At 37.4% G+C, this 16,058-nt stretch overlaps 1 protein-coding gene across 1 annotated transcript in view; it reads right to left on the reverse strand.

Annotated features, from left to right (window-relative positions):
- Positions 1–15,170, reverse strand: part of sik2b (salt-inducible kinase 2b) — a 37,435-nt gene extending 22,265 nt beyond the window's left edge. Inside the window, exons 1-4 of the mRNA XM_081370293.1 lie at positions 14,729–15,170; positions 12,209–12,325; positions 8,113–8,176; positions 1,366–1,527 (exon numbers count right to left, since the gene is read on the reverse strand). Of these exons, the coding sequence (XP_081226419.1) occupies positions 1,366–1,527; positions 8,113–8,176; positions 12,209–12,325; positions 14,729–14,866 (481 nt within the window). The 5' untranslated portion in view covers positions 14,867–15,170. The remainder of the gene's footprint in view (positions 1–1,365; positions 1,528–8,112; positions 8,177–12,208; positions 12,326–14,728) is intronic.
- Between the last annotated feature and the right edge of the window lie 888 nt (positions 15,171–16,058).

Below are 16,058 nucleotides of genomic sequence, written 5' to 3' on the forward strand. Positions count from 1 at the left end.
TTTTATCCGGTTTCCCAATCATTGGCCAACCCCAGGAAGTCTTCCACTCCCACAGGTTTGCTCATTCAACACGAATAAAAACAGATGTATACTCTTTTCTTGCTTCAAGCGTTGACATTGTAATCTGTCATATAATCGCAATGCAAAATCACTGTGAAATGAAATATATATATATTGCTTTGTATATCTATGCAGTATGGGAAATGGTCTTCATGCAAGATTAGAGTTTCACAGTGTCCTCTGCTTCATAAAAATGTCTTTTTTTTAATCATGATGACACAGGCACAAAAATGTTTGAAGTGGAACATAAAAGGCTGATGACCTTTCTTTGAGAGACCCAGCTCCGGCCATCTTCTAAGAGGCAGACTGTGTATCAGTGTGAGGGCTAAAGTAAAAAGGACCTTTAACAAAGCCTTGTGGGACACCCCTCTGTGACTGGCCACTGCATTACTTGCTGTGCAAAACATCAAAATCTACCATCATGACAGTGGAGTTTGGGCAGAAAGCAGGTTGAGGTGTCAGGAAAACTGACAGTGTTTGGTCTGTGTTTGAATATGTGTGCACATATGTGTGTGGGAAGCTCTACTTTCACGGAGAGCCTTGGATGGCTGCGATACTCCGCGTCTGGCTCACTTTATATTGCAAATGGCGAATGAACCTTGGTCTGCATGTATGGCTCAGCACAGAATGCACCTGTGTCCTCTTGACGCAAGTCATGGCTTTGCCAACTGAGTAGTACCTGAGTCATCATCCTGAGCATTACAGCTTTGATTATATAAACTGTCCATCACACCCTATAATTAACTATTAACTCACAAAACTGTAGGTGAAAAATTAAGGCAAGGAAAACTCCCCCCAAAAACGTACCAAACTATTTTGACCAATTTTCAGCTGTTTTGTGGTGCTACAAACTTCTATAAACAATCTAGAGTCTCCAAGTCAGTGTTACTGATACACACATTTTTTTTTTCATTTGTGCATTTACTCAGTTGCACGAATAAAAAGCATTGATAAAATAAACCAAACTAAATTTAATATATTTTATTTGTGCATGTATTATATTATATAAAATGCTACAATATATAGTAAAATATAATTCATTATAGCCATAAAAAAAAAATTGGGTAAATAATAAATAGTTTTATATTATTATTTATATATTATATACACTAAAATATAATATAATATAATATAATATAATATAATATAATATAATATAATATAATATAATATAATATAATATAATATAATATAATATAATATAATATAATATAATATAATATAATATATAGCAGTTGTTTTTTGTATCAGACTAGTAATGGTCGAAAAGCCAAAATTTTGGATAGTGTAACTATGAACTATTACCAGCAATCTTGATGTTCATGTGTCCGTCTAGCAGCAGGTTCTCTGCCTTCAAGTCCCGGTGAACGATGTTACGATTGTGGCAGTACTCAACAGCAGACAGAATTTGCCAGAACTTGCGTCGTGCCTCTGGTTCGCTCAGCCGTCCATGCTTGGCTAGGTAGTCTAAATAAAGAGGAAGTGGGGTTAACTAAACATCACAAAATACACAATCAATTAAACATTCTGCATGGGTACTGTAGTGTAATATGGGTCATAATAAAATGTGACTGGACAAAAAAAAAAGCAAAAATTTGAAAACCATGACCACACGTTGTACCGGGAAAGGCTCTGGTGGTGTGGTGTGGTGTGGCTAGTGGCAGAGATTGATGAGCCACAATAAGGAGGCTCTGTGGTGTGTGAGTAGGGTAAACATCCCCCGGATGGTGTAATCATGTGGTCACCACACCCTAAAGTGCTGGGTCAGCCCCTGGGCCTTGGCCCATGGCCAAACCTACAATCCTCACACATTCCATTCCATACTCGCCCTGGGATTATACTGAGGTGGGTTGGCAGAGCGACTGTGTGTACATGGCAACATGTTTAAGGCGTCATTCTCTGCATAAGTTGTTTTTCTAATAGCAGGGGGAAAAAACTATTTTCAAAAACAGACAGTTATTTATGATTGCAGAATTACCTTGCATAACCTAGTCTAAAGAATAGAGAAGGACAACATGGGTTACAAAAAAAAAGCCACATTGTGTCATTTAATAAATTTCATAAATTTGCTGTGTGATGCACGCATTTAAAAGAATGTATTGTGTGCAACAATTGCATATTAGCTACTAACCCATCTTATTGCATTTGTACAGGGTTCACTTTTTAAATAAATATATATTAATGGTATATGATATTTGTATAATATACTTATAATATTAGACAATTAGTAATGATATAATAATAGGGAACAATTTATTTTAAGGGGACATAGTTACACGTTACTACATGCACTTACTATAGTAATAACAGTAAATTATGCATAATTGCAAGTAACTAACCCTAAACCAAACCGTAATTCTATAGTAAACACATGTAGTTCAGAAACTCATTCATTACCAAGTACTTATTTGAGGAAGAACAATGTAACTATGTCACCTTAAAATTAAGTGTAACCTAATAATACATCTAATATATTATATACATTGTAATATTACCACAATAATAATACATTTACAGTAATATCAAATGTAACATTTATTGAGCAAATCAATTAGATAACAGATGCAACATTCTGAAATTGTGCTCCGGTTTAAAAAGCATTTTAGGGGTATGTTGCTAATCAAAAAGCACACCTGACATAGGAATGTCTCATATTTGTGTTAACTGGCCGGTGGGAATCTACACTGAGATAAGGTGTACATACACTCTGCTCTATACCCCTCAACCGTCTGTAATCAACCCCACTAAAGCACAGACTGTGGACTTTGACCAACAGAACACAATATAAGTCTGGTGCCAGCACACCAGGAACATTGGCTTGTTATCCATGCATTTCTCCTCTTCTGTTTAGCCATGTGAGCATGAACAAGATAGACCTGAAAGAGCCTGGGTTGGCCAGCTGACCTAATAAAAGTTGCTTCGACTTTATAAGTTGTACAACTGAACTTCCTCTCCACTGACCCTTACAAACCAGAGCAGCAGTCACACCACAGTTGCATGGACTGACAAACTGAAGAGGCACACGAAGAGGAGAAAAAGCATTTCCTCTTCCCAGCAAAGATGCATTATCTGAAGGGCTTGTGTACGAGGGGTTTTAAAACATGAACTAGCTGAACCTTGTCCTAGCAGTATTGTCACTTACAGATAGGGTATATTAGGTTCAACATCTTTAATTCACTGAAATAAAATATCTAAAATATTTTAATAACAACAACATGTTTGTTTAATAAACAAGTTATTTTAATGACAAAAGTCAAATATTTCATATAGTCTGCATATATGCATGCATATATAATAGTGTAAAAGATTTAGAAGAAAAAAAAGCAAAGAATAATACTCCAAAGAATTCCATGGTATTTTCTAATGCTTCTTTACTTAGATTTCCATTTATTTTAAGCTTTTTAACATATTTAAGCTTTTCACAATGTTTCTTTTGCTGTGTGACTTTTTTTAATATAAAAAAAAAAATCTATAAACTGTAATTAAAAAAAGATTTCAAAGAGTCTCTCAATTAATGAGGTCATACTAACTACATATATAATAATTAATGAAAAAATTTGTAACAAATAATACTTTAATGAATACCATATTAAATAAAAAATAAATTAAGAGTATTAAAAAATACTATGGTATTACTACTACGTTAAATTTTGGTCATTTTCTGTAAGTGGATTCCTGCATACATATTAAAATAAATTAGACTTTTTACAACATACAGAATACATTTCAAGTATACTCTTTCTAGTGTCATAAATTATCTAGACAGGATTTATGAATTTTCCTATACCACCATTACTCATGCAAAAACCTAAAATTGACAGACTAGGAATAGAGCCTGAGGGTAAAAGGCAAGGATTGAGACGCTGAGGGCAGACACGGATGTCAAGACTGATCATCTGACATGGTGAAAAAAAACCTTTTCTCGAGCTCTGTATTTTTCTAAAATATGCATGGCCTACATTTCTCCTCTCCACTTCCAAAATTCAAATCAATGTCCCTTAGCTTTCCCTCTCTCTCCTGCTTTGCCTGTGCGTTTTGCAGCTCCTGCTTATTCGAAGTTGACCCAGTTTCCAGGTCCCTCTAAAGCTTCGGCTCTGATCTGCGGTGCTGGTGGAGCAGACAGGCTCTCGTGGTGGGCTTCTGCACTGCTAAGCTCCACCACGGGGGACCAAACCCAGCACTTCACAACACCAAATGCTGCTCTCTCTCGCTCTCTCTCCTCTCTTTTATCCTTGTGAAGATTATCTGATGGAAGTGAGTGCCTGTGTTATGTTAGGATAGCTTAGGTTTAGTGTGAACTAATTGGGTTCCGTTTTGTGGGATGCAAGCACAATTCACTCGGTCTTAATTTTTTTTTTTTTTAAAGTATCTTTCATAATTTGTGATTAACTGAAGACGTTTAGTCTTTTATAGCCATGGAACATGCTGTAAATAAGTTGCATAATCATATTGTGCAATCAGAGAATCACAAAAGCTGGACAACATGGCCTCTCAGTACTACCAGTAACTATATGGTAATCTCGACAAAGACGGTCATGCAAGTATTTGTCATGCTATGTTGACAGATCATTTTATGTTTTTAGTTTTTTATTTGCTTGACCTCTGCAATCTCATTTCAAGTCTCTATGGGAGTTTTGGCTGTTATCTCACCCTGTTGCACACTTGGGCAGGAACAAGTAATTTGGTTTGCCTCAGCCACGACATTCCTCTTTATATCTCTTTCAAAACAGACGCTGTTGTCACATCCAACACCAGGGTCATGGTGTCCACACAACGACGTACACCACAACCACGAGATGGATTTAGCATCACGCTAAATGTCTGTTTGTTGTCTAGTGATAAAGCACTTTGCTAGTACAACGTGCTGATTGGTGGCTGGACAAGCAGAATTTTCATGACAAATACGTTTACAAAAAACAACATATATCCGAAGCAAAGTAGTGTTAAGTAATTTGTCTGTCTACAATGAAAGCAGACATGTTGCACAATGCAGAACAACAGCCAATCTGAACATATTTGATGTTGAATAGGATAGTCCCAATAGGACTATATACAGGCTATTTCCCGTAAAGTGCATCAAAACTCTAAATGCACATAGAAAAAAAAAACTGAATCCTTAGGGTAGGAACAATTTCTTGGTAGCTTCATAGGTAGATTTCTTCATATCACATTGCCGTGTACTGTGAAACAGACACTGTTATGTAAGAATAATGTGTGATGATTATGTGAGTTTTCACAGGTGGTGAACAGCAATTGCTGCTACAAAGTCAAAAGGATCAGTCAGTGGAAGTTATATAGTCTACTCTAAGAACACTTTCAAGAATCACCAACAAGGGATTTTTAAATGGATAATTCACCTAAAAATTTAAATTCTGTGATCATTTACATCCATGTTGTTTCAAACCCACATCACTCAGGATTCTCCTGCCTACTCTTTTCAATATAATAAAACTGAATCACAATTTGCTGTTTATTTGCTCTATAACAGGCAAACCACTGCATTTAATTCACAATCCAAACAAAGATACTACATTCATGTAGCATGAGCAGTTGTTTTTAATTCAAAGTAAAAACAGAATGGTCTGACTTCATATTTGTGAAATTATGCTACATTAAACATACCTGAACAAAACAAAAACAGCTGACAGATTGAATGAAAATGTAAATTCACTCTCTGACAGTAGGTGGCGCTTATGGAACAACAGCTGTTTCTTATTAACACTACTTCATACAGAGGTAAGAGGAAAAGAAAATGACAGTCAGTTCCCTTAAGAGATACATTCATATAAACCCCCAATTCAATATTTATATTTTTCTTCCTAGATTTCAAGCATCACAAACAGTGAGCTTGTTATATCTGGTACAGTATTTTCTCTGCTGGCGCATCTGTGTTCTCCTCTTTGCATCCGTCTTCAGTGTGTCCCGTCTCTGGCCTGTGTTAATGTCCTGTTTACAGACTTAATATTTCCACACAAATTACATTTTGGGAAATGATTGCAATGCAGTTTGTGTGCAAGTCCTGAATAGAATTCGGCCAAAATAAAACTAAAAACTGGTTGCCTATCATGTGTTTAGAGCAGAGGTTCTCAATCCTGGTCCTGGGGACCCACAGCTCTGCACATTTTATATGTCTCCTTTATCTGACACACCCAGTTCAGTTCATAGAGCTCTTTCCTAACGAGATGATGATCTGAATCAGGTGTGTTAAATGAGGGAGACATACAAACTGTGCAGAGCTGTGGGTCCCCAGGACCAGGATTGGGAACCACTGCTTTAGAGGAAAAACAGTCCGGTTCTGATTTATAGCGTGTCGACCGGTGCATGTCTACACTAAAAAATATCATAAAAGTGATCTAACTGTTTTCCAAGTCTTCCAAAATCCAAAAATAGTTTTGTAGGAAGAAGAGACAATAAATTTCTGTCCTAGCTTCCATTGGCATGTTCATGAGAGAAGCAGCAATGTCCGATTTGTGAACAAACCGTTCATTTAAAATTATATTTTTGCCATTTTTGCTATGATAGGGCAGTAGAAGCAGTGACAGGAAGTGATAGGAAAGAGTTGAACAGTATTGGAAAAGGACCATGAGCCATTTCCCACAAGGCTATGTTCTTTTCAAATCAGATCTTTTCAAAGATTCGGTTGATCTAAGTTACCTCACTTCAGTCCCCATTCACTGTAAAATAAAAGGTGGACCAGTACCTTAATATTTTGCATGAAATATTCCTTTAATTTTCTTTGACCTTCAGTTTTGCTCTTAGCTTCCAGCTTGTGTGTCAGACGGAACAGAACTCCAAAGCAACGGAAAGATAGACAGCTGACCCGTCAGAATATGATCATCATCACTGACACATTTGTTGCTTGTGACCATGATGGTTATTCACACAGACTGTGTTTGTCACGCCTGAGCTAATTTCAGCCTGACCTTTGTCACTATCATCTGAAACCAAGATGTTAGTCTAAATACACTCTTTCTCCATGTCATTGATATGTTGAATTAGAATATTTCAGTGAAATAAGAGGTAGATCTGGCTGTCATCCTGAATCAACAACAAGAGCAACAACAACAACACTATTGAGTAGTTATGCCCATCCCAAAGTGATAGTCAGCTTTGTGCAAATAAACCACCAAATAAAAACATAAGCCCCTTTTCACATAGAGATTCCGGAAAATACACGGATAAAGTGCCCCGGGATGATTTTGGTTCATTCACACTGCCAGTGATTTTCCTGAATCAGAGAGTGCGTTCACACACAAGCCGCACAAATCCTGTAAAGACACGTGACATCGATGTGACTTGTAATGTCTCAGCAGCGTCTTAAGTTTGCTTATGAGCTGCGATTTCTCTCTCGAGAAACCATGCTTGTGCATTTTTTTCTCTGATTCCATCATAAACTTGCGCGTTACGTACCGTTTCACTAGCCGACGAACGATCCCGGCTTCAGCGTCATCACTACGACACAGCATTATTACGGCTTTTGTTCACACAGCGCGCGTTCCGGGACTGAACACGGCAATGTTACTAGGTCCCCAACCCGGCATCGATGCCGGCATCAATCCCGGGTCGTGTTTGCGTTCACACAGAAGGCGTTTTGCCAATTTGCCGGCAATTTCCCGGGTTCAAAGCACTGTGTGAAAGGGGCTATAAATAAATCGTACAGATTGTACATTCTGTAAATAATCTCATGTAATGCTTTGCTAACCCATCTTGAATACAACAACATTCAGCCAATAATTTACAGATACTGTGAGTGTTAATATTTGTTTTTATAGTAACAATTATTCATAATAAGATATTCAATGCATTTGATTTTCATTCTCAAATCATGCATTGTTGCACTTGTGTACTTTGCTTTCACACCTTCACGCCACTGAAATTTGCAAAACAATTGTATTGTACCATTGTAAATGTTTGGTACCACAACATTTTTGTACCAATATACCATGCAACTACCAATATGAACAAACAATTTTTACAAATGAAATAACATACAAATCAATTGTAATTTGGTCAGTGATGGCTGGTGTGTCATTAATACTAAAAAACACTTACCAAAGATTTCCCCATTCTTGGCGTATTCCGTCACAAGGTACAGCATATTCTTGGTCTCCATGACCTGCGTAAGGATGAAAAATATAATGCATGTTACATGTAAAAACCTCCATATGTCTTTGACACTATGGTAGATGGCCTACATAACTCCAAAATACACAAAAAAGCACTTAGAGAGTGCAAAACCCATTGAGTGATAAAATGACTGCTACATTAAGATTAAATCTGAAGTATCCCACTGAGTTCACAGTATTATAATGAAACACACATGAATCAGAGTGGGACGCTAGTTTACTCGTAGCTCGTACTCGTATTCATAGTGCAGTGTCAGAGCCAGCGATGTGTGGGAGGACTCTAGAATTAGCCAAAGCAAACAAAAAGATGAATAGACCTAAATGTAGTGAAGAGAAGTGGCATGTTATAATTCAGAAACATTCAAAGAGTCCCACATAAACACTACCGTCGGCCAATTAAACAGTCAGTTTAGGGTTTACTGATACATCAGCCTCATCTGTACCAAGAGACTTTTGTGTAAATCAGCCTTATCTGGGCTCAACTTGTAGGGGATTTTCTGCTCTTGCCATTTAAAGGCATTATTGGGTTGACTAATAAAATCAGCAACTAGGCCAGAATATGAATCATCTTTTAAACTCCTCAACTAATTATCCTTTCCAGAAACTTGTTTTGATGGAAGCTGTGATCTCAGAGCTGTTCAGAACACAATGATCACAAAGCACGTCTTATCCCAATCAGCTGCCAAATAAGCAAATAACTGGAAATAACTCAAATTATCTCATGCGAATAGTTGATTCTACACTAGTTGGCTGTTGGTTTATGTGACAAACTGCCAGTAGTAGTGAGTCACATTAAGTCAAGAGATGGTTCACACTGTAGTCAAAGATAACCGCAAACAAAGTAGGGCTATCAATCAATTAGAAATGACATAATATGCCTATTGTATGTATAGTGTGTAGATTTAGTGCAGTTTGATTAATTAATTGCACTACATTTATGCATCAACTACTTATCTATTCATAATAATTAAAGAAATCACAGTATAGAATACTACAAAATAATATATTTTTTGTCTCATTCTGTGATAAGAAGCCACATAGGATCACAGAAGTTATTTCAAACACTCGAACTGACATTATACGATGACTTGAGATAAAACATGGTATTTAATCTCATACATTTTTGCGTCTTGATGCTATGCTAAGATAACATGTTGTAAATGTAGAAAAATAGAATTTAAGAAATATAAAGTATTTAGTATTGAGTATTTAGTGTATATTTAAATATATGAGATAATTAAATGCACAACATTAGCACATTAGTTATTCTATTACATTTAATAATAAAACTATATGTGTGTGTGCATATAAACTGCAATATATATGCAATTTTTAAGAAAATGATCACACTAAATTTTCATGTTAAATTGACACTGCTTAAAGTTTCAACCAACAAAACACGCTACCTAGAAACCTACATGAATGATGCTTGAAGAACTGATGGCAGTGTGCTTGAAACGCATGTGCACTGCATATGCTCCATCTGATAGGTCCAAAGAAAAAGCTGACACGTAATGCTGCTGATGAATGACGTGTGAATAGAGGCAGATTACCACAGTAATATGGATTATTTGCTGCTGCGTTACATGTATGTGAGGGTGCATGTGCGGAGCAGCTGCTTGGTGTTAGGACCCTGAGTCGTGGCAGATGGGGCAGAGGGAAACCGGGGGTTAGAGATGAGATGGCAGGGCCTGCAGAGCTGCCCTCTGTTTATGATGACTGAAAGGAAATGACTAATTGACCCATGCAGTTTGAATGGAGCAACCGTTGGAAATAATGATACACTATGATTACACGGCAAGGGGCTTGGACTGGTGCCGGTACGTTCTATAATAAGGAAGCGCTATTCACATTCCCAAAAGCCAAAGTGACCTAAAGTCTTACATAATGCTGCAGTGAAGTCACATTGAGGGAGAAGTTCTCTCATCATCTAAGAGTTTGCGTGACTTTGACTCCAGAGTGTGAATGATCTCCTGTTAAAAACAGGCTTTTTCCAGCTGAACAACTTTAATGTTGGTCATGTGAAAGTTTACAGTGAAAGGTAGTTAGCCATTAACTTTAGACAAATGGCTAGAGGTAATCTGGCGAAATTTGCTCAGGTAAAATGAGAGAAGTGCATGGTATATCATATAATATATCATGTTCCTCTTTTGTAAGTCGCTTTGGATAAAAGCATCTGCTAAATGCATAAATGTCAATTTTTGCTCTATTACCAGTCCTGTGTGTCATTGTCACCTGCGGTATATGTGTGAAGCCGCCTTTCCACTATCTATGAAATTCACAGATGTTTGTCACATTTCGCCTCCCTAGTGGCAGTCGCATGGAACTTTCAAATTAGGCCTAGTTGTTAAACAGCCATTACCCTCTGCTTATTCACCATGACAAAATGAATGAATAATGAATGTATGATTATCCACACAAAACAACTGACCACCAATACCTCTGAAACTTATTTAACGTAAATAATATTTTAACAATAACAAAATTATTATTTCTGAGATAATTATTCATAAGAAATAGTGTTTAAAGAATAACTTGTTTAAAGAATAATCTCATAGTTTTGATTAGAATACATCACATCCGGTCTGGTTAATGCATTCTATATAGCTACAAAAGTTCAAATATTTCAACCCACCCGAAGCTCAGATTGGATCCGAAAATTATTTGTGGGCATATGATCGGAACTCCATGCAGGTTAAAATCATTTTTTCAATTTAAAATAATTGTTTTCTATTCCCTAAAGCTACTTCCTCAAGCGAAATTCATTAGTCCTGTTGCTGTCTGCAGTGCAAGTTGTATGAATTGGTTTGAATTGGTTAGACATTTCAAGCTTTCTATAGATATATTTCTCATGTCTGTGAGGCAAGTAGCCTATGCTGACTTTTGGTTAATTTGTGACATGCTCCAATTCACGGAGAACGAGACGGCAGAAAGCGCATCCTGTATTTATTTTTTTTCTTTATTTTACAAAGGCACAATGTTTTTGTGTTATTGTGAGTTTACACAAATAAAAGTAGACAGTTTCAAATGATGTATTACTCTTATCTGTATGACCAAAAATGATATTTTTAAGTTAAGATATTTTTAATGAGTATTTTAAGTTGTTTCTGCTGTTGTCAGGAAAAAATGCAAGTGATCGCGTCTGTGCCTCCATGTCATGCAGTAAAGCACGCTATACTTTAGCTTCCACACTCTGCAAAAAACACTTGAGCTCCTAATTTCGAAGGCGGCGTCCTCCGGAGGTTGCATTTGTCGGCCGCATACATACGTCATAAAGGATGTATTTTTCCACAATAGTAACAATTATAAAATAGATCATTATTCCTAGTGAAGCATAAATTGTTGTACTTTCTTAATGACTTTGGAATGTAGTGGTCAGTTTACTGAAATTAAGCAGCCTCAATGACACATGCAGGACGCAGCCTTCGAAATGGGACACAGCTTTGGATTTGCACCTAATTAGCGGACATTTATCTAAGTTATTTATCTAAGGTCGATGGAGGACAGGCGAATATTTGGATTTCCTGCCCAACATACTGTAATTACCACAAAGAACCGCCACAAGGTTTTTTTGTTGTTGTTGTTGTGCGACTAACCGACTAATAAAATTTTGGTCGACTAAGCCTCTTCAAGTCGACTAACGTTTAGTCAACTATTAGGGGGCAGCCCTAAAAGAAATGCTTTGTTTATAATGAGGAGGATATTTTGAGCTATGAAACTTGCGGGATGTTTTAATGATACAAAGACCTCTTAAATGTCAGCAGATCAAGGCAAATTTGATTTCTCATGTCATGATGAGCCCTTTAAAGTAAAATCCATATTGTACCAGCTGTTGATTGTTGGTTTTGAGCCCAGAAATCCCATATCGGTACATCCTTCTTAAAACCGTACTATTATATCAAGTATTTTATATTTACATTTAGCAGATGCTTTTATCCAAATCGACTTAAAAATGTCAAACGTCAACTTAAATCATTTAAGAGCCAACAATACTGGCAGCAAATGGCCTGGGCAGGCATTACCTGGTACAGTTTAATGATGTGCGGATGGTCCAGCATTTTCATGATCTGTACTTCACGATAGATCTTCTCCAGGTTTACAGCATCTAGCTGGGTCTTGTCAATGATCTTTATAGCCACCTGTTGAATTAAGAGCACAGAAACACACTTTCATTGGTAGGGAGCCTATTGCCTCAAGCTACTCAGTGAAATTCATTAGTCTTGTTGCTGTCTGCAGTTGCAAGTAGATCCAGTCTTCGCAAGCCCCAGCGCAGATCAAAGGCACAATACACGCGAGCAAAGCTAATACACACCTAAGTGTCTGTTAACGGCTCAACTACTGAAGTAGTAGGCTAATGATCCAAATGATCATTTTCCCACAGGCTTTTTCATCAATTGCCAGACAAATAGGAGAAGAACACAAGTAATTCACCATTTCATAACCAGCCATACTTTAACCCCTCTATTGACTGTATAGTAATAATAATGTTCAGGTAAGTACACAGAAGCAGAGAAACCAGAACATTCCACAGGTAAAGACTTTAACCTTTGTTTTATATTATTACAGTGATATAAAACATTTTTGTTTTGAAGATTTACGATACTGTGGTGCTTTAACATGTTTCCTGCTGTTAGTATAAGTAATATTTAAAAAAGCCAAAGGCTCAACAATAAGGATTTATATATATATATATATATATATATATATATATACACACACACACACACACACACACTTGAAAAGAAGGCATATGGTGCCAAAAACATTAATTATATAATGTATTAATCTGACGCTTTCTTTCACACAATTTCGAAAGACGTAATCTATGTTAGTCAGCTACATTATCTTAGTGAGATCGGAATCAGCAGAACTTGCAAAACAACAATCAGTATTTCACAGAAATCCAAATGTTTACGTTTGCAAGGCATTAAAACATATGTACATGATAAATGCATGTAAGAAAATTGGAATGTATTGGACAAGTGACAGTTCTGTCTACTGGCCTGAAACTCTCTCACACTGACTCCGGGCCAAGATAATGGTAACTGACTGAAAACATGATTACAGCACATCACTCCCTATGAATCAGCTGTCATATGCGAATGTGGTTAGTCATTCTCACTGGAAGTAACAGTGATCCAACTGTCCGTTGAAACCATGAACAATGCAGGCAAGAGGCAATACTGGAGCAGAAACACAAAGCGGTAGACACATGGTACCAGAGCGTGTGTATTCTGAAGAGAGCTCAGAGGGAGAACAGAGAAATCACAAAACACAAGAGAGGCTGATGAGAAGCTCTGGGAGCCGAGACGGTGCCGTCCCCACAGAAATGAAGCCGCCTCAAGGCAGCCACTGCAGAGATGCATCAACTCTGTACAACATAATCCGGTTACATATCTTAATTCCCTCACATTCTGCTCCAATGCTCAACTCTACATTTGCAGACTTGCAGGCAGTCGGAAAACCACAGCTCTCAGAACAAGCGTGACACAACGCAAGCACCAATAACACCCTGAACCAAAACTTTACTGCAAAGCAACACATTCACAGTGACACAGTGTCACCAGAGGTCATGAACCTTGGATTTTTAAAAATCATTTGATAAAGACTGCACTCACAGAGTAAACATTTTAAAGCTTAGTGTAACTAGGAAAATGTAAAATATTTTTTTTTTTATAATTTTCTTGACATTTCCCTGATTTCCGTGCCCCTGTGTCATGCATTTGGTGCTCAGCAGGGTTTCTTTGCAAGGAATGCAAGACAAACATCAGCTCAGGTTTTGTGATGAGACGACATCCATTATCACAAAATCATCCATGTTGCTTATGCAACCACTGCACAACAGCATGGCCCATAAAAGGGCACTAAACCAGCATAATTTCTTGCTATTGTACACAGCCTTTGGCTTTGTCTTTCTTTGACAACTAGTTTCAGACACAATTAAAGCTGACAATGCTTGAATACTCTGCATATTTCCATTGAGGCATTAGGCTGCTGGACGTGCATGTACCAGTGCATGCAAAGCTGCACAAAGGCTTCATCTAAATGTAGACTGTAACATACTTTGGATCAGAAAACAAAACAAAAAAAAAACTCAAATTTAACTGAAAATGACAAAAATGCACCAGATACTTTGTTTAAATGTTATAAACATTTATATTATTTAGATATAGGTTTGATGATGATTTTATTTTATAGTGAAAAACAATTAATAATTCATTTTAATTCATTGAAATATTTTACATAAATGTTGACAAAATGGTTAAAACATTTAAAAACAAAAATGAAGTTATAAAACATTCCAGGTGGTTCCTTTAGCACAACAATGCTGATACCGCTTCAGACAAACAGGTTGTTTGTTTATTACCCAAAGACAATAAGTTCTCACATAACTAGTGTCAACTATAAAATAATATTATCAAGCCAGCGTGAATAACGTTAAAGCTTTAGAGACTGTAACTTTGTATCCAGTAGTTTTGCAGTGCATACACACACAAGGGTTAGTTCATATATTTAGGTTAGCTCATATATTCTCAACTCACCTCTGTCTTGGTTATACGATGTCTTGCTAGTTTTACAACAGCGAAATTCCCCTTTCCAAGAGTCCGCTCGATATCGTAGAAGCCCACACGGACAGGACCCCTGAGCACTGGCTTTTGGTGACAGTCAGCCATGACCATGCTGTTTGTGAAACACTAGGGTTTGGGGTGAGAAGATAGAGACCTGCCACTTGAGCCTCAAGATAACGAGGTCGGCAGAGGCTAACGCGTGTAGAAATGCCAGTGTGCCGGCCACGGTGCTCGCTGACGGTCCGCTCCAGTCTTACCAGGAGAAGCAGAGTGTTTCGGAGCGCGGCGAAGTGTCACGCCACCTCCTCCAATACAATAGAGCTCTAATATTTCATCTGTGTTTGCGAGAGTACACGAGTTGACTGGCAGGAGGCATCATGTTCTCTGGTTGACGTGCATTGACGTCAGAGCCTATGGGGGTATTTGTACAGGGGGCGGGGCTTCGAAGCGCTTCCACACTCCAGTGCCAATTCGTTTCCAAGACGACAGACCCACCTCTTACGTCAACGGCCAGAGCGTCGCTCTGTTTGCTCGAGCGCTGGGTGTGAGTGTGAGCAACTTTGATAAAGTCTCTCTCGAGTACTTCAGTTCAGTCGAGGAATGATTGCCGAGGGGGGACGTGCTCGGTATTTGAAGGCTGTGCGCTTTGTTTTTCTCTCTTTATTGTATCTTAATATCAAGTCAGGGCAGGGGTTTCAATCTTTTAGGTGTCGCTGATCCCCAATGTGACGATCCTCGTGCGAGGTAGTTCCTATAAATACAGAACAATCAATATTATAAATAAGTCAAAATGACATAATTAGAAAAATATTTGGTTTCTGTTTAGTTGAGGAAAAAATCTACTCATTGTGCTGTACTGTAAGATGGATTATTTATTTATTCACAAGATTATTGACCTATTTAAAGATATTACTTATTCATTTAAAGCTAACATATTATTTATTTTAATATTCTTATTTATGTAATGTCTTTTTTTATGATTCTAAACAATAAGTAGAACCCCACAAACCCAGCCTTAAAGGGCTAGTTCACCCAAAAATTCTGTCATTAATTACTCACCCTTTTCCAATTACTCACCGTTTCAAACCCGTAAGACTTTCGTTCATCTTGGGAACACAAATGAAGATCTTTTGGTGAAATCTGAGAGCTTTCTGTTGGCTAATCTCCACAGACAGCTACGCAGCTACCATTTTATGCTTCAAAACGTTCATAAAGAAATCGTAAAACTAATCCATATGAGTTGAGCGGTTTAGTCCAAATTTTCTGAAGAGACACGATCGCGTTATATGATGAACAGACTGAA

The sequence above is a fragment of the Scardinius erythrophthalmus genome, assembly GCF_964197995.2.
Source record: "Scardinius erythrophthalmus genome assembly, chromosome: 7".
Lineage (NCBI taxonomy): Eukaryota > Metazoa > Chordata > Actinopteri > Cypriniformes > Leuciscidae > Scardinius > Scardinius erythrophthalmus.